This window comes from Dasypus novemcinctus, chromosome 21 (assembly GCF_030445035.2).
Source record: "Dasypus novemcinctus isolate mDasNov1 chromosome 21, mDasNov1.1.hap2, whole genome shotgun sequence".
Taxonomy (NCBI): domain Eukaryota; kingdom Metazoa; phylum Chordata; class Mammalia; order Cingulata; family Dasypodidae; genus Dasypus; species Dasypus novemcinctus.
Window position 1 is genome coordinate 4867885 of NC_080693.1, and position 19759 is coordinate 4887643.

General features: G+C 37.2%; 2 protein-coding genes across 2 annotated transcripts in view; one reads left to right on the forward strand and one right to left on the reverse strand.

Annotated features, from left to right (window-relative positions):
• Positions 1 to 1075: 1075 nt before the first annotated feature.
• Positions 1076 to 2023, reverse strand: LOC131274889 (olfactory receptor 14C36-like). The gene has a single exon (XM_058283266.1). It carries the CDS (start codon positions 2021 to 2023, stop codon positions 1076 to 1078), a length of 948 nt encoding a protein of 315 aa, XP_058139249.1.
• A 4986-nt stretch (positions 2024 to 7009) lies between these two features.
• The window catches only part of LOC131274890 (constitutive coactivator of peroxisome proliferator-activated receptor gamma-like), a 69621-nt gene continuing 56871 nt past the window's right edge, over positions 7010 to 19759 (forward strand). Inside the window, 4 exon segments of the mRNA XM_071210880.1 lie at positions 7010 to 7024; positions 9773 to 10915; positions 11009 to 11692; positions 13258 to 13438. Of these exon segments, the coding sequence (XP_071066981.1) occupies positions 7010 to 7024; positions 9773 to 10915; positions 11009 to 11692; positions 13258 to 13438 (2023 nt within the window).

The following is a 19759-nucleotide window of genomic DNA, read 5'->3' on the forward strand; positions in this document are numbered from 1 at the left end:
ATATATTTGTGGTGTTTATTTTATTAGCCTTCTTATTTAACATTTCTGATTACCTGCATTTGTTCCTGTGAATTTTTGTTTCCATTTATTGCCATTTTTAAATTCTAATGCAGTTTCGCTCCTACATCCTGATATTGTCAAATATATTTCAATTCCATATGTGGTGAACTAATTCTCTATATCTCTAGAAATAATGGACCTATAAATTGCATCAACAATGAGATGGTTTGTCCATAATTTTAATAAGAATTAGTAAATAACCATATCATATACAGGTAAGTAGGTATGTGAATAGAATTTTGTTGGCAGAAGTATAAATTTGCCATTATTTTGATAAAGCTGATTGGTGATATTTACAAATATGTAAAATCTATTTTCAGTTTTTATCAAATTATTTATTTTAGAAACATTTTCATATGTGAACAAAAATTCAGGTACAATAATATTGAAATTATTCTTGAAACTTTGAAACTTAAGAAGAAGGTTTTTATTGAGAACTGTGTTATTTTATTTCATATAAAAGTTGCATTGAAAGAAGAAGATGAAATTCAAGCAGACTTGATTTGCACACACTTGCCAAGTCTCACATGCTTCAACCTCATTGACAATATTTTTGATTTATGATACTTATTTAAAGCCTCATACTGAAGCCCAGTATGCATCCAACCCAGACAACAAATGTGAAAATGTATATGCAAAGCAACATCTGGAGATAAGTGTCTCCTAGGTCATCCACTATATGTGTTTTGTTCCTCTGGTTGTCACACAGCTCTTCAGTGACTGATTCCATTTCAAAACATCACACAAAAGAAAAGACTTAAAAAAATAACACAACTTTCTTTACCTGGCTACTGACTATCTATTAAGTCCCTTTGTGATAATTCATCAACAGGTAGAGTTCAGATTGCTTTACAAAAAGTGTTTTTAAAAAGATCAAAGATAAACAGACATAAACACTGGGAGGGAAAGACCTTCTTTGTGATCAAGGGGGAGCACTAATGAATCCCAGGTAAACAGAAATTCCCTGAAATGCTAGTTTGAGAATTGATTTTTTTTTTGATTGAAAAATTCAGCTTCAAACAATTATGCTTTTTCCTGAGTAACGCTTTCTCCTCATAACTCTCTTTACAGCTTCCTTTATCTGCTTGTTTCTAAGACTATAGATGATTGGATTCAAGAAAGGAGGGACTAGAGAATAGAACACAGAAGAGAGTGTATCCTGAAATGTGGGTGAGCTGGAGACTGGCTTCACATACACAGCAGTACCTGAGCTGACAAAAATTGTTAACACAACGATGTGAGGGACACAGGTGGAAAAAGCTTTTCCTCGCTCACCCCTGGTTGGAAACTTGAGCACAGTAGAAAATATGTGAATATAAGACATGATGATGAAGGCAAAGCAGCCACCAGCAATCACCACTGAAGAAATTAAAATTAAAATTTCATTGTTTAAAGTATCAGTGCAGGAGAGCTTCAGAAGAGAGGACAGGTCACAGAAGAACTGATGGACCACATTGGACTGACAGAAGGACAGCCTGAATGTGTTGCCAGTTTGGAATCCAGAGTGGACCAGACCACTGAGTACAGAGGCCAGAGTCATCTGGACACAGACCCGAGGGTTCATGATCACAGAGTAGTGCAGGGGCTGGCAGATGGCCACATAGCGGTCACGAGCCATGATTGTAACGAACAGCAGCTCTACTGTCACAAATGCGACCACAAGGAAGATCTGAGCTGCACATCCAGCCATGGAGATTGCCGTGCTGTCAAGCAGGAAGATGACACATGCCTTGGGGACTGTGACAGAAATGTAGCACATGTCTAAAACAGACAGATTCCTAATGAGGAAATACATGGGGGTGTGAAGTTTCCAATCAAAGGTGATTACTATGACAATGAGAAGATTCCCCACCAGGGTTGCCAAGTACATCAGTAATAACAGCAAGGCATGTAAGACTCTGAGCTCCCACACATCAGAAAACCTTGTAAGCAGGAATTCGGTCACTGTGGTGGAGTTGGGCATCTTAGGAAAATTTCCCTTGGCCATGAAGAGTCAGGCAAATAATCCCTAAGAAACATGAAAGATTCACATGTGGAAGGAATTAATCTAAGCTCATATATTGCCTCACATTAATACATTTATATTCTATTAAAATGTTTTGTCAAGGTTATAACATACTTCCCATTCTCCTTTGGGCTCCCTGCTTTTTACACTTGTCTTCAGAATTGAGCTAGCAGTAAAATGTAATATTTACTAGCTTGTCCATATGTTTGCATCGATTTCTATCATTTACTAGTTATAAAATGTATCTACTGGAAGTTATATATTTGCCCAGAAGATTAAAAGATTTAATATAAGTAATTTCTATTCTTCCCCATCTCATTAGTCAGGTTTTGTGTATGTTAATATTTATGACAATGTGATAACTTTGTAGAATCTGAGTAGAGATTGGAGGGTACTATTTATTCAGAGCTTATCAATATATTATAATCAATTATAATCCATCCCATGACCACTAAATCATTCCCATTAAATGCCACCATACATTTCTCATTCTTCTCCATGTACTCCCTGAATGTACATAGGTGCTTAGTTTTCTCTGTTCAAAAGAATCACTTACAACTCTTGATATGTAGATATTACCTGTGGTGAAAACTATTTATATATTGATACTATCAGGGTCTCTAAATTTAGAATGTTTATTCTTCTGTTTTTTGTCAAATACTGTTATGTTTTTTTCAATAAAACCTGAACATACTTCAGAACTTGAAGAAGCTAATATGGAAAGACATTGCTTGAGTGTGAGTCATTACTTGTTGTTGTACTCACACATGATTCCTTCATAAAGCTCTTTTTATAGTCACTCTCAGCACTCAGCAATCCTTACTCAACCCTCAAGTGCAGAATGATTTCTTCTGAAGTTCCTTCAGCTTTGAGTCATATTTTAACTCATGCCATCGAAATGGGAATGGCTTTCCTTGTTGCCTTGAAACCGCAGAATGTACCTTTCCGACTTGCTTATCCAGCCTCTCTAATCCTCAGGGCTAATGCACTTCACCTTCCTGCTCTGTGTCCCTTTTTCTCCTGACAAATGTAACTACTTCTAGAGAAACTCTGCTCACTGTAAGAAGACAGGACACCTGTCACTTTCAGACTGACCTTCTGAGCTCAAGAGTAAAAGCTTTCTATCTCTGCTCCTCTTTATTTCAGAATTCTTCAAAAAACTACTTCAATAAGTAGTTGTTCTTGTTTTATACCAACAAGTTTACTGAAAACTTACGATAGTATTGTATGATGACCCTGATTGAAAATTGCTAACTTCAACTATTTATAAGTAGTTCTAACCTATTTAAACTAGCCTCATGCAGAATTGAGATTATTAAAAATAATTGCTTAATTTTTTCCTCACTAAATTCCGTATCAGACTTCTACTTTATTACAAAAATACAATGGGATCTCACAGTTGAAACATAAAGTGAACATATTTTATTATTTTACAATCACCAATTATACATTTCTAGCTTAAATTTATAACATGTCAGCAGGACAGAGGTGAATTTTTGCAGATTACAGAAGATATATTTTATATCTTGACTCTGCCATTTATTTCTATGTATGTAGATCTTCATATATATCTTTGATTTTCAGTTTCTTTTTTGATAAAATTTGTAAAAATGCCAAGTTCATGAATTTAATATTTTTAAAAGTAATTAAAGATTCTCATAATGGTAGCAATGTTAATGAAAAATGAATGAATATGAATTAAAATTTCTAAAAGGGGGTTTAAGCACTACATTTCTTCCATCTCAAATTCATATTACTCTTATTTTTTTCAGAAGCAAACAAAGAAGCAAAGGAATGCTAGCACTCTGAATTTGATAAAGCAATTTTCTTTTAAAAGAAGTATAACATCATAAAGGTTATGCACATGTAAATACAGATTTTCAACCATGACTATTCTTAAGTAGTATACAGACTACAGGAAGATTACTCACAAAGTAATATCTCCTGGGATAACTAAGCTATTGAAGAGATGTTCCTATACATAAATTGTAAAAGCAAATGATTTCTTGCCTTTTCTGCAAAGACCTAAAAAATTTAGATGACATATTTTGGTAATTAATATATTAATTTGTGTATTTATTGATTTAGACAATCCTTGTAATGTTCGTTTACAATATCTACCTTTAAACATATTTTGGGGTGAATTATGTGCAGGCATTTGTCTGGAAGCTGTGGAACTCAACTATGAACAATGCTTACATGGTTTTCAAAACATGTTATTAGAAACTCCCAGAATTACACGTGAAGTATAAGGAGTCATGTGCACTATTTATTTTTATGACAAGGACTGACTTACTCATTATATACTACCAAATGAATATAACAGAGTGCTGGGGAAAAAGAAAGTAATGTGAAAATAATCATTGAAATTAATTGATTTGCAATAATACACATAAATCAAAGTTTATATTCTTTTAAGATAAAACACGTCAATCAGAATTAGATCTGTTTAAGTATAAACTTAAATTAGCATTCTGCGTACTGAAGCTGTGGTCAGTGTGCCGAGCAGCTCCTGCCCCTGCTCCTCTGGTGCTGCAACCAGCTCACTCTTTGCTTCCATGAACAGCTATCAATTCTGCTAAAACTGCTTGAACTGTGAGTTTATTTCATTGAATAAAAAAGAAGTGGTTCATTTCACTGTGTGAGTACCTTTCATAGACCCCTTGACAGCTTCTCTTAAAAAATCAACTAAGCAGTGCGGGAAAGAAATGCAGGCGATTTTTGGAGGGAACAGAAGGAAGAGAGAAAGAAAAGAGTTAACATCAAAGTCTCAAATATTGATTTTGTTTATTACTTACACTGGATAGCCATGTCAAGACTTCTGATAAGGGTCCACCTGGGGACAAGACTGAATGGGCATATTTGGTAGAGGTCACTGACATCCTGTCTGGAAACTTTCTTTTGTAATAAGAGCTTTTGTGTAAAGTTTTATATCCAAACAGGGGTCTCCAATGGCATCATAGAAACCCCCAGGAGCCCAGGCTTTGGCACCAATAATAGCCAGTGCCCACGGGTAATTTCCAAGAGATAATTGGTTGTAAAGGTTAGGGAATAGGACCCAAGTAAAATCTGTCCATGAACAGCACTTGTGTAGAAGACATATTAGTGTATTTGAATGTAGAAAATGGTGTAGATTAAATGGCTAATCATAAAGAAAACCACAGGTCTCCTAATATTCTCAGTGCTCTTAGGGTGAAATGCCTGCGGATCTGAGGGACCAAGGAGCAGGGAAGACCCAGAGCCTGGCCCCGGCCCAGTCCCAGGACACCGAGGTTTCCTGCTCCTCCTGAGGGTTTTCCTCTTAGGAACAGAGTGATTTTCTCTAGTCCAAACAAACCCATGGTATTGTTAAGGATGACAAAACAGTGTTTCTGAAATTGTCCAAAGCACATAGGAGCCTGGTGCCAAAGCCCAGCACAGCGGCCTGTGAGCTGGATGATCCTCATCACGTTGCTTTATCTCTGATGACTCAGTAGCTCAACAGGTGAGCATATTAACAACGGTGTCCACCCTCATGTGCCATTGGAGGGTAGGACTAAATGGAGCATGTAACCACTTAGACTAGTGCCCAGCACAAAGTGCAAACATATTAGGAAGCACTACAGTAACTGTTCAGTCTTCACAATCATGAAATAAGTGGGTCGTTTTTATCGTGTTAGGGAAGTAGAAAGTCTCAATATGTTTCTTAGAAGTGCTATGAACCTTTCTGTCATTGATTTCCAGTATAATTCAAATGTAAGTAAACAATATACACTTTTTAATTTCAAACTACTTAACATACACTTGAATGCACTTTCTACACCATTAGGAGTTAGTCAACTACACTTTTCAAGACTTTTATACCTTTCCTGATGGCTGTCTCATGGTGATTACACTGTCTGAATTGTTTTTACATATCCAGGTACAATATGGGATATTTTAAGTTGTCCTTTGTGATACAATGTGTTGGGCATTATGTATTTGGAAGCCATGATAATAGATGAATATAAATTTAGCATTGTTCGTCTACCATGATGCAAAATAATCTTAATCTTGAGCCATACATCTTGCCTTCAGGTGTACACTGTTTGATAAGAAGGTAGCCTTTGATGTTTTCAACTTATATGCACCCCCGAAAATCATGTTCTTATAGCTAGCCCATTCCTCTGCATGTAAACCTATTGTAAATAGCGTATTTTGATTAGGTTGCTTCAGTTCAGGCTTGGTCCAATGTGAGTTTTAATCCTTTTAATGGAGTCCTTCATAAAGTACGAATATGATTCAGGATGAATATGAAGTCAAAGGAGAAAAAACACAGAATCAAGAAACTGGAAGGAATTACACCTGGAAAAGAAGGGAGACACCAGCAGATACTGACATGTGCCGTGTCACACGGCCTAGTCCAAGCTGGCTGGCAGTCAAGCTTCCCAGAGAAACATCTCTCCATGATGCCTTGATTTGGACATTTTTCTCAGCCTCAGAACTACAAGCTTGTGAACTAATAATGTTCTATTGTTAACGGCCAACCCCATTTTACGGTGTCTGCCTGAGCAGCTTAGCAAGCTAAAATGCAGCAGTAGAGCCACAGCAGCTTTTGGTTTGTGCTATATCTATATCATCTATCTATAGATCTTTATCTATATTGTTTTAAATTTACTATCAATGTATATAATTTACATATATTTCAAATAATCTTTCTTATCCACAGAAAGGTCTTGTATATACTTCAGATCTTATATAGGTAAATAATAATATGAAGATGATATTTATACCCTAAGTGCAGTTACTTTAAGTTTCTTCATATGGTGTAGGTTCAATGTTGTCATCAGGATGCAAGATTTAAAATTCGGAAAATCAATCACTGACATCTCATCCCTCCAAACATCAACATCTTCAACAATATATTTATTTGATCATTGCTCTATAGTGCCTTCAGTTAGGCATTCATATTTTCTAGAGTTTATAATGATTAGAGAGTTGGTCCTGTAGTAATATACTCAGCATCCAGAAATAGAATGGTTTTGTTTGTGTGTTTTAGTAGATGCTTCCTATCATATTGAAGAATCCCCTTCACTTATTTCCCCCGAGGTGGCTTCCTGGTCTGTCTGCTCCCCGTGTCCCCTCGTCTTCTTTCTTAGGAAGCACCAGGAATGGAACTGGGCCCTTCCGTGTGGGAGGTCAGCACCCAACTGCCTGAGCCACATCCACTCCATCCATTCACTTTTAATTCGATGAAAGTTTTCAGCCTGAATAAGCTTCGGCATTTATTGTTTTATCTACAGTTAATGTGAAAGTTACATAAATTTTCTCCTTTATTGTTGCATCCTCACTCCAAGAGTCTTAAATGAGATATAACAGCCACCTACAGAATCTCACTTTAATCAAGAAAGGAACCTCCATCAGTCCCCCCCGAAAAAAAAAAAGGATCAAGTAAATGACAAGGCCTAATCAACTGATAAAACAAGAAATTAATGAGGTGATGGAAGTGTTTTCGGTCAACTTTCCATTGAGATCATTGGAACAAGGTTCAAATTGGGATCATAATTAAGTAAAATAAAATGGCCAGATGCTTTGGATATAGCTGGGGGGTCACTGCCGCAGACTGCCAAGGCTGCTGACGCGGGGACCTGAGCGGCAGGCGGCAGCGGCGGGCGGGCGGGCAGAGCCTGGGATCCAAGAACTCCCGGGAGCCCAGAGAAACCTCGGCGGGAAAGGGGGCCGGAGCGCAGCGCGGCGCTCACTACTGCCGCCCCCGGCGGGGCCCCGCACTGCGCTTAAACCCGGGACGAGCTGCCGGCAGCTGCTCTCTGGCCCGCGCGGCCTAGTTTAAAATAAAAAACACAAAATAAGACAGGATCTCTCTATGAGTAAATCTCTGGCACAGCATCATAAATGTGAAGTTGCTTATCCAAACACTTGAAGTTATGTGAAGATTTGCAGCACTAGGAAGAAGTGGTCCCTGCAAAGGAAAGGGGTAGATACAAGAGAGTGTGCTTCCTGGGGGATGCCTGCCCAGGGGACCAAACTGTAGAACCACGTAGAACATTGTTGAAATAACCGTGTTATGAGGTCTGGTTTCTGTTTCAAAAACTGAAACACCTTGGCTATGTTTCCAAGTTAAATGGTATGTAACAATAACTCTGTATAATTTGGGGTGTGTGTGTTCATGTATTTAATTGTACTTAATAACAAGACTTCTCCAAATTTCAACATAAAATGTGTGCTATTTATATCCATACAACTTTCCTATCTTTTCCTTATCAATGGCTATTAAACAGATTATATCTATTAGGTGCCCATTAACAATTCAGTGAATTCTTAAAGATAATCCTGTGAGGGTGCCTTTTCTCAATCTGGTAACTTATTTACAGTTTTTTTCATTTGTCAAAATAGAGCGAACGATACTTACTTGTCAGGGTTGTAGGGTTTTTTGGCAGTACCAGGGACTGAATCCAGGACCTCGTTCCTGCAGAGCAGGCACTCAGCTCCCGAGCTACAGCAGCTCCACAGTGTCAGCCTTGTTTTTAAGACAAATAGATGATGTCTTTAAAGTGCCTAGTTCTGCCTGGTAGGTAGTCAGTTCACTCTTAATGTAATAGCTGTTTTTAATTTTATGATTTTCCTAACTGATGACTACTGTTATCAGTGCTAATTCTGGGAGAGGTATCATTTGTTCTTGTGTTCCTCTCGGATAGTAAGGATTTTTTTGTTTGTTTTATTTTCTCAAAAAGACATCCTTTTTTAAAACCCTGAAGATAAGAGTGAAATGAACAGACCACTAACATAAAGGGTGTCATCACTGTAAGGGAGTGGGATTTTTTCTGATCGTTGATGGATGTTGTTATCTACTTGAAGAATGGCCACAGAATAAATACTTAGCTTAGGTTTTCCCCAAATTTCAAAATCCAGCTCTTTGAACTACTTTGATCTGTTTAAATTGGAAAATGGGCTGTTTTCCAGTCAGCCACTGTCTCCAATGTTAGAAATATCTGGCATAGTGAATTTTTATGTATGCTTTTTGGGATATCTTTGAGGTATACACGACATAAAGTAAACTATACAGATTTAAAGTGTGCAGTTTGATAAACATAACATACATCTACACCTGTGAAACTATCACCACAATCAAGGTAGTGCACATATCCATGACCCCCCAAAGTTTCCCTTTTATAAGTCCCCCCTTCCATTCACCCCTCTCACCCCAGACAACCATTCATCTGCTACAGATTAGCTTAATTTTAGATTAACTAGAGTTTTATAAAAATGAAATTATATAATATAGACTATTAGATTTGATCTGGCTTCTTTCAGCAAATTATTTTGAGAATCGTCCATGTTGCATGTATCAATTTATGTCTTAGGATTTTAAATTTCACTTCTATTTGAGTTCCTAGATGGGAAATATTAATTCTTTGAAAACTGTTACCTAGATTTTTAATTTGGTTCAGGAATCATTTGAATCTTAGTCTTAGTGAAAATCTTAAGATTGCTACTCTATATTGTCCTTGTGCAAGTCTCACTCACCTTATATTTAGATTAACTTCCTCATGTATTTTAATTGAAAACTTTTTAGGCATTTAACCGGCATATCATGTTACCTTGTTGGCAAGAGTTTCTTGGGAAATAGAGAGTGCATTTAAATATTGTCATGTGTTTACTTTGAAAAAGTTGCCATATGTCTCGTGCTAATACCATCATTACTAATTCCAGATTTATTTTTCTTTTCAGATCCTTTCCAGGAGTTCAGTTATGGGTGTGAGACGCTTCCAGGGATTTGTGGGAAGTACCTGTCCGCATATATGCACAGTAGTAAATTTCAAAGAATTGGCAGAACAACACCGAAGCAAGTATCCTGGATGTACTCCGACCATAGTGGTTGATGCCATGTGTTGTCTCAGATACTGGTATACTCCAGAATCTTGGATCTGTGGTGGCCAATGGCAAGAATACTATTCTGCTTTGAGAGATTTTGTTAAAACTTTCACAGCAGTTGGCATCAAGTTGATATTCTTTTTTGATGGCTTGGTGGAGCAGGACAAGAGAGATGAATGGGTGAAACGAAGACTCAAGAACAGCAGGGAGATATCCAGGATTTTTCATTATATCAAGTCACACAGGGAGCAGCCAGGCAGAAATATGTTTTTCATTCCCTCGGGGCTGGCCATATTTACACGATTTGCTTTAAAGACACTGGGTCAGAAAACTTTGTGTACATTACAGGAAGTAGACTATGAGGTGGCTTCTTATGGGCTCCAAAATAACCGTCTTGGAATTCTTGGAGAAGATACTGATTATTTAATTTATGACACTTGTCCCTATTTTTCAATTAGTGAGCTCTGCTTGGAAAGTCTATATACTGTTATGTTCCATAGAGAGAAATTTTGCGAGAATGTGAATCTCAATATAACAGATCTTCCTCTTTTGGCTTGCCTACTTGGCAATGATATAATCCCAGAAGGCATGTTTGAAAGTTTTCGGTACAAATGCTATACCTCTATAAGAGACAGCCTTGACAAAAAAGGTAGCCTTATCCTAGCTGTAGCAGATCATATATCTAAAGTTCTTCACTTGCATCAAGGTGAGAAAAAATTAGAGGAGATGTTACCTTTGGGACCAAACAAAGCTCTTTTTTATAAAGGAGTGGCATCATATCTTTAGCCAGGACAGAAATCTCCATGGTTTTTCCAGAAACTCAGAGGTACAATAACTTTGGACAAGCAAGTAGCATCCATGAGTTCAGACCCTGAATCCAAGCAAGTTCCCATGTGTACAGACCCTAATTCGAAGCAAGAAGTTCCCATGCATACTGATCCTAAATCCAAGCATGAAATTCCCACACGCACTTTCCCTAAATCTAAGCTAGAACTTCCTGTGCGTCCTAACATTAAATCCAAGATAGCTCTCATGCGTACTGACCCTAAATCCAGACTAGGACTTCCAATGCGTCCTAACATTAAATCCAAGATAGTTCCCATACGTATGGACTCTAAATCCAAGCATGAAGTTCCCATGCATTTGGACCCCGCGTCCAAGCGCGAAGTTCCTGTGCGTACAGACCCTGAATCCAAGCAAGATGTGCCCATGCATACAGAACCTGAATCTAAGCAAGACGTTCTCACATATACAGACCCTGCATCCAAGCATGAAGTTCACGTGTGTACAGACCCTGAATACAAGCAAGTTGTTCCCATATGTACAGACACTGAATACAAGCATGAAGTTCCCATGCATACAGATCCTGAAACCAAGCAAGAAGATTCCAGGTGTGTAGACCCTGAATCTGAGCAAGAAGTTCCCATGTGCACAGAGCCTGAATCCAAGCAAGAAGTATCCATGTGTACAGATCCTGACTCCAAACAAGAAGTTCCCATGTGCACAGACCCTGAATCCAAGCAAGAAGTAACCATGAGATCAGACCCTGAAGTTAAACAAAAATTACCCATAGATTCAGATCCTGAATCTAAGCTAGAAGCACTCATGCATATACACCCTGAAATTAAACAAGGTGAATCCATGAATGTGGAGCCTGAAACTAACCAAAGAGTAACCAAGAGTTCAGACCCTGAAATCCAGCAACAAGTAGTTATTTATTTAGCCCCTGAAATCAAGCAAGAAGTAACCATGATTTCAGACCCTGAAATCTTAAATGTATTTAGATATGCTCACCCAAATTTAATGTCATGATTGAGAATGTGTCAAATGATGGGTTTGTCAGTGAATATTTATTGAACATATTCAGTGAATATTGAATATATTCAGTGAATATTTATCTCTGCAGTGGCTAAGGACCACAAGAATGGGAATCTATGAGACTAATTAGGGGGTATGGCATAATTGCATGTGAAAATTCAAAATAGAAACTCTATTTGATATTGTTAACATGAATATTACAGGTAAGAGTTCTAGGAATTAGGAAAGAGATCACTGTGGGTTAAGATAATTAGGGAAGTTATCGAAAGAGGCAGAACTGGAGCCAGACCTTAATGGGACCAAAAGTTGCTTTGAAAAGGCAGAGTCTTAGGGTATGGGAGAGCACTAAGGGTGTAAAGTTGGGAATCTTTTTATCTCTTTGAGGAACATAACAATAGTCAGGCTGGGGCATGGGGTTTAAGGGGAGAAAAATTTGAAAAGGTAAGCTTTGCAGCTTACCTTTAATTACAGATTGGGAATTCGAATTTATCTGCAAGTAATATAGACTCTCAACAGAGCTTCAGAAGTAACATTAGATATTGAACTTGCAAACTAGGTAGCAGTTTGCCAAAAGGACAGGGTGGGGAAAGGATGCCAAACAGAGCTAACAGCAAAAATCTGGAGATAAGAGAGTATGCCTGAGGCATAGAGATAGTACCTGCCTTGACTTGGTATCCGTGAGCAAACCCAGTGCATGCTTAGTTACACATGAGCCATAATTCCCTACCGGCGTGTAAGGCAATCATTCTGGACCCTTTGGATTCTGGCTGAATCACAGTGGTTTTATAAGGATAAAAATGATGTATAATGCTAGAAAAGTAAACAGAAGCCTTAGAACGGGAGGCCTTGAAAGTTATGGTGAAGAATTTGAGGAGCCATTCAAATGTTTCAAGGAGGATGGTGACTGGCCCTCTCTTTCCAAGAAAATAATATGACACTAGTGCAAAGGATAGGTTGGAGTCAGGGAGAAAAGGAGGCAGAGGTTTCAGTTAATAGCGTTTAATAGTATAGGAGAAAAGCAATGAACACTTGATTAGTATGAGAGTATCAAGTAGACCAGGGGTTCTTAACCTTTTCTTGTTGCACGGACTCCTTTGCCAGTCAGGTGAAAAGCACAGACTCCTTACTAAGTCCACCCTATGCTGTGTATTATTTAATAAATATGCCATATCAGCACCAACATGTCCCCACAAGAATTTTTTTTTATTCAAGCTCCTTTACCCCTTGTTAAGAACCCCTGAAGTAGACAAACTGATGAGCTACTGCAGAGGTAAATCTGGTAAGACTGATAGATGATTGGAGCAAGGAGGAGCGAGAGTCATAGAGATGAAGTTTGGAGGCTGGAAGCCCAGAGAAAAGGAAACAAATACCAGCTTGCCATCATGAGTTCAAATGGCAATTATTCCATTTCTGAGTGCCTTAAGAAAAAACGCATAGGATACGGGGGTGGGTATTTTTTATTTGAAGGTTACTAGTTTGTTTTCAAGGAAACCTCAGTTGAACTGTATTTAAATTTTGAACAGATTGCTAAAGCACATCATGTCCAAGCTGAAAGCTATCTGGTGTACAATATTATGTGCAATGGAGAGATTGAGTGCAGCAACACCTTGGAAGATGAGCTCGATCAAGCTCTACCGAGCCAGGCCTTCATTTACCGTCCTGTTCGACAGCGTGTTTACTCACTCATTTTGGGAGAATGTAGAGGTACGAATTAGTCTCTCTCGGTAATGGTTCTACATGGAGTCGAAGCCAGAGAAGCTGGCCAGATGAAACAGTGCATTCTTCCAGGACCCCAAGACAATTAAAGGGGATTTGGTTCTCCATCAAATCTATAATTGAGAATACCATTCACATCTGTAAAAAATTAAGGATAAATGCCATGGGACGTTTATATATAATTAGCAAGCAGTTGATCAGTATTCATTAAATGGAGAGTGCATTGTTTCTATAAAATGTCATATTTTTAGGCTTTAAAAGAATTTGTGTTTTTAAAAAAGTAAGGATTCTTTCCTGCTATAGGAGTGTAGGGTATGTTTATTATTAGAAGACAATGTGTACTTAGTCTCCCCTCAAAATGTGATTTTCATAAAATAATTTTGCAGAATCTAGTATATCATATTTTTAAACATAAACAAAAAATGTTTTGTGGAAAAGAAAATACTGCTTTATGTCTTTGAAATTAAGTTTGTTTTTTTACCCATCTGTATTTCCATTGTGCGCTAGCAGTAAGAGTAGAGGAAGAATCCTCCATGACCAGAGCAGTGAAAAAGGAGAAGACCTTCAACACCAAGTATAAAGTTAATCAGCGCTCTATAACCTTCTACTAGAATAGTTTAGGGGGATAAGGAATATAGAAGAACACTGCATAATTAGAATGCAGGGATGCTTAATGCATTTACTTACCTCTTGGGTAAGGCCTAGCTCATGTCACAGACTGACTGGTACTTTATAGTCTGATCGGAGAATGCTTTGATAAGAAATGTGGTCTAACAAACTATTATCAGTACCAGAGGGAGAAACATTCAAATCCTGGTGAAAGAACATCTGTGACCTGTTTGTGTAAACACCATTATTTCCAAACATATCAATATTAATATTATTCTAGAAAGTAAATATTTAAATAATCTAGAGGTGATAATAGAATCATCAGAATAAAATGTTGTAATTATTTCTTTTTTGGGGTGTGGGGCGTAGAGTATTCACTGAATTCCAGTTTTCATTAGCTTCAGCACTAACTATCATGTAGTACTTTCTCCCATATGTACTGCAAGAGGTCAAACACTTATGTGATCAATGGACAACATAAGAAATATGTTTAAGATGATTTTTAAAAACCAACAAAAACAGAAGCAAAAGAACCTATGTAATAAACTTTGAGGCCAAATATTGTGTAAATTTTTTTTCTTTTTCTTTTGTGGCTCTGTGCCCATTCCTTATTTGTTAACTTGAATGGTGGCAAATTTACACTAATGAATTAAAAATATATATCTTCAACATGAAAATTTTTTTCACATTATACAATCGTATTGACCTGGAATTGTTTTAGAGTATGTCATTAAATGAGATAAAGATATATAAATTTTTATAGTTTATTTTTCAATTTCATATTTTGTTCATTCATTTCTAGCCATATAGATACCTTTATTACATCACTACATAAACAGTAAAAACTATTCAAATTGAGCTCACCTTCACAGTTGATCTTTGTTTTCCTTCATTCTTAATATTTTGAAGTTTTACAATATTAGTATGTAAATTTTATTATGAAAATAAAATGCTGCTTTTACTGTTTTATTTACAATGTTAGTAATGAAACTTATTCTGTATTACTTGCTTGGCCTAGTTTATTCCATGTGCATTAAACAGTTGTTAATTGTAGTGTTCGATAAATATCAAGTGTTAATAGAGTTATTCAAGTCTTATGTCCTTACTGATTTTCTGTCTACTTTCCTTAGTTCCTGAGAGAAGAGTGTTGAAATCTCCAGATGTTATTGTGGATTTGTCTATTTCTTCCTTCAATTCTATCAGTTTTTGCTTCAGGTATTTTGAAGCTCTGTTATTAGGTGCATATACATTGAGGATTGTTATGTTTCTGAATGAACTGACCTTTGTAACCTTATACAATTTCCCTCTTTTTATCTGGTAATACTCTGTGTTCCAAAGTTGGTTATGTCTGATATTAATGCATGCATTCTACTTTTCTCAAGATTAATGTTTGCATGGTGTATCTATTTCCTATCCTTTTACTTTAAACTGTTTCTTTATAAGTTCATCTCTTTTAAACAGCATATCTCTTCTTTTGATTGGACAATCAACCCTTTTGATTGTCAATCTTTCTTTTGATTGGACTGTCTATATCATTTACATTTAATATAATTATTGACATGGTTGGGTTTTGGTCTTTTTTTTTTTCTTATATTTTTCCTTATTTTCCCCTTTTCTGACTTTATTTTGAATTAGTTGAATATTTTTTAAAAATATTTTGTTTTATCTCCCTTACTAGGTGATTTCAATTAGCTATTTATTTTTAATGCTTGCAGCATTTACAATGTGCATTTTTAACTTACTGAAATTTGCTTTCAAATAATATTGCCACATATAATGGTAATATAAAAAAACCTTACAACAGTGTACTTTGATTCTCTCCTCACTTTTGCTGTTGTCTATGTTTCCTGTATTTTTAAAAACTATTTATTGTGAAACAATTAGACTCCCAGGGGGTTGCAAAAATAGTGCATGGAGTCCTATGTACACTTTACCTAGCTTGCCCCAAAGGTGGCATCTTATATAACTGCAATATTATATCAAAATCAGGACACTGATATTGGTACAATACTGTTAAGTAGACTACAGACCTTATTCACTTTTCACCATTTTTATATGCATTTGTGTGTGTACATGTGCATGTGTGTGTGTGTAGTTCTTTGCAATTTTATTGTATGTATGGATTCACGTACCACCACTGCAATCACAATACAGAACTCTTTGGTTATCACAGAGGAAATTCCTCATACTACCCTTTTGTACTTGCCTCCCTCTCCCTGCCATCCCTATTCCCTGGCAACCACTAACCTGTTTTCCATATTTATACTTTCGCAATTTCAAGGTTGTTATATAAATGGAAGCATATCATTTGTAACACATGTTTTAAGCTCCATAAAACATTGTTTTTAATGTTACTTTACATAAACTTTCTGTGAAGGGCCAGATGATAGTCTCTGTTGCTACTACTCAATCTGCTCCTTTAGTGCAAAAGTGGCCATAGACAATACAAAGATAAATCAGTGTGGCTGTATTCCAATAAAACTTTATGTAATTTTCCCATACCATGAAATTGGAGTTTTATATAATCTTCCTGCATCACAAAATATTATGATTTTGATTTTTTTTCAACCATTTAAAAATGTGAAAACCATTTTTAGCTTACAAGCTCTACTAAAACAAGAGGCAAGCTGAATTTGGCCTATGGACTATAGTTTGCCAACCCCTGCTTTAAACAATTATCTTTTTAAGAAATGTGGTGTGGGTGTTAATTTTGAGTTTTTTCCTAATGAAAGTCTTATTTCACATTTATTTCAGAAGTTCCGTATGGATATGATAGTTTTGTGGGGGGTTTTTTCTTCCCAGTGCTTTAAAGATGTCATTATATTGTCTCCTGGCTTTTATTGTTAATTATAAGATGGCAGCAGTCATTCTTATTGTTGTTGCCTTTATGTAATGTTTCTTTTTTTTCTCTGTTTTCAAGATTTTATTTTCTTAATCACGTTTTTTTTTAGCAATTTGATTAAGATATACTTTGGAGTGGTGTATGTTGTATTTATCCTGCTTGGGGTTCTTGAGAGTCTTGGATCTGTGGTTTATATTTCCTGTCAAATTTGAAAAAAAAGGAGGCATTATTTCATCAAATATTTGCTTCTGCTTCAACCTCTTTCATATCTCTGTCTGGGCCTCTAATTACTTATATATGTTATGTGTTAGATTGAATTATATACCCTAATTTAGACATGTCCTTAATATTAATCCACATCCCTGTGGTTGTGAACCCATTGTAAATAGGACCTTTTGAAGATATTATTTTTAGGTAAGCTGTATCCAGCTAAACCAGGGTGGGTCTTCAACCACATTACTGGTGGTCTTATAAGAGAAGGCCCCAGGGAGAAGCCAGTCAGCAGGAACCCTTAAGAGGAAAGAGAGGACATCGCCACATGACAGGGAATCCAAGGAACCCAAGAATTGCTCACCAGCCCCAACACTACCAACCCTGGGAGGAAGCAAGCCTTTAAGCCTCTGAAACCGTGAGACAATACATTCCCATGGTTTAAGCAAACCCATTGTGTGGTATTTGTCATGGTAGCCTGGCAATCAAAGACATGGTATGTGACTTCTTAATGTCCCTCAGGTCATAGAGGCTTTCCTGTTAAGACTCTTTTTTTCTCTGTGCTTTGATATGAATAGGTTTTATTGCCTTGATTTCAAGTTTACCAATTTCTTCTTCCACAATGTCTAATCTGCTATTAACCCTGTCCAGTGAAGTTGTCATTTCAGATATTGTATTTTTCACCAGTTTTTTTCTTTCATGTCTCTTTCCTGTCTTCATGTTTTTCTTTAAATCCTTAAGTATATTCAAAACATAATAGCTCTGTAAAGTCCTTATCTCCTAATTCTATCATCTCTGTCATTTTTGGGTCTATGTCTGTTTATTGACTTCTCTCCTCTAATGTATCCAGACATTTTTGGTTATTCTTATGTGTAATATTTTTGTGTTATATACTAAAACATTTTGGATGCAATAAAGAGCATTGGGATTTGTTCTGTAAAGCAGTTAATTTACCTTATCCTTTTGGGGTTTGTTTTACAGCATTAGTAGGGCCAGTCTATAGTAACCATTACCTTAGACCTAGAGAGGCCCTATTTTTTTTTTTAAGATTTATTTTATTTATTTATCCCACCACCACCCCTTGCCATTTGCTTGCTGTCTGCACTCTGTATCCTTTCACTGTGCATTCTTCCGTGTTTGCTTGTCTCCCTTTGTTGTATCATCTTGCTGCACTAGCTCTCCTCAGGTGCAGCCCATCAGCTCTCCACAGGCGCAGGCTAGCTTGCCTTCACAAGGAGGCCCTGGGAAGTGAACCCAGGGTTTCCCATATGGTAGACAGGAGCCCAGTCATTTGAGCCACACCTGCTTCCCAAGAGACCCTACTTCTAATACATGAGCTATCAACTGAGTGCTCAGGGTGTTTGACAAGGTTTCTTACTTTGGCTGGTGGGAAATCCAATGTCTTCAAGCCCTGTGCAAGCACCATTAGTTGTTCAGCTCATGGCTTCCAGAAGTTATTCTTTGCCTGACCTCACTGAGTCTTGCCCTATGCATGTATAACTTATTATTCATCCAACATCTCAAAGGCACTTCTAGGAAGATTTCTGGAATACTGTTTCTGCCTAGCTTGCTCACTCTCTGTCTAGCTCGCCCTCCCCTCTCTTCCCTTTCCCTCCTCTTCCCCTTCCCCCCCCACCATACTCTACCCTGCAAGTCCCAGCTATCTCAATAGCCTTGATCTCCATCTCTGTTCCTTCATCCTGGAGAGACTGTCTTGGTCTACTAGGCATCACTTTCTTTAAGCTGCAGTCTGGAAAGTGCCTTTGGTTGGAAAACTGGAGTGATTGTGGATTTTGCATTGTTTTTCTTCTCCCAGGATCATAATCCTTGCCCATTGTCCAACTTTTTAATGCGGTTACTTCAAAAGTTTGTCCAGCTTTATAGTTATGATAGGAAGACCAATCTGATAGCACTACTCCCTCATGGCCAAAAGCAGAGTCTATCTATAGGATTTTCAGTCATTGTTCCATTGTCATTTGGCATCAAGTGTGGCTAATGAAGTCTAGTGCTAGATTGATTAATGTCCCTTTTTTGGTGACATTTTTCTCTTGGAAAATTTTGAGCTATTATCTTTATCCTTTATGTTTAGAAATTTTCCTCTTCTATACTACCCCTGTTTTCTGTTACTAGACTTGCAGTTAGATGGATGTTGGACTTCCTAGATTGATAGTCTATGATTCTTCATATTTTAATTCCAGTTTTTGCCTTTTTGTTCTACATTATGGGACAATTTGTCAACCTCACTTTTCAGTTGAGGAAAAATACCCCTCTTTCCAGCTAGACCTGCTTTTCCCAGTGCCCTCAACTGAATGTACTGCTTTTTGCTTTTCTCTGTTAAAGCAGCTCTGCTGAAATTTTTTGACTTCTGTGTGACACCACCTTCTCCTGGTTATCTTCCTTTCCTTCCTTGGCTTCTGCGTCTTTGTCTGGCACCTACATTTCCTTGATTGACTTCTACATGTTGTAGTTTCTAGGAGCTGGGTCTTTGGGGTCCTCTTATGCCCATTCACTCACGTTGCTTAAACTTTATCCATGTTGGCAGAAGCCACATTTATATTTCTGGCTCAGGCCATTCTTCTGAACTCCAGGCATGTACCTGATTAACGCTCTTCAATCCCCCAAGTCCCACCTTAAAGTTAACTTTCTCC

Coding starts and splice junctions, on each gene's coding strand:
- LOC131274889 (XM_058283266.1), bottom strand. CDS start 2,023: ATGCCCAACTCCACCACAGTGACCGAATTCCTGCTTACAAGGTTTTCT.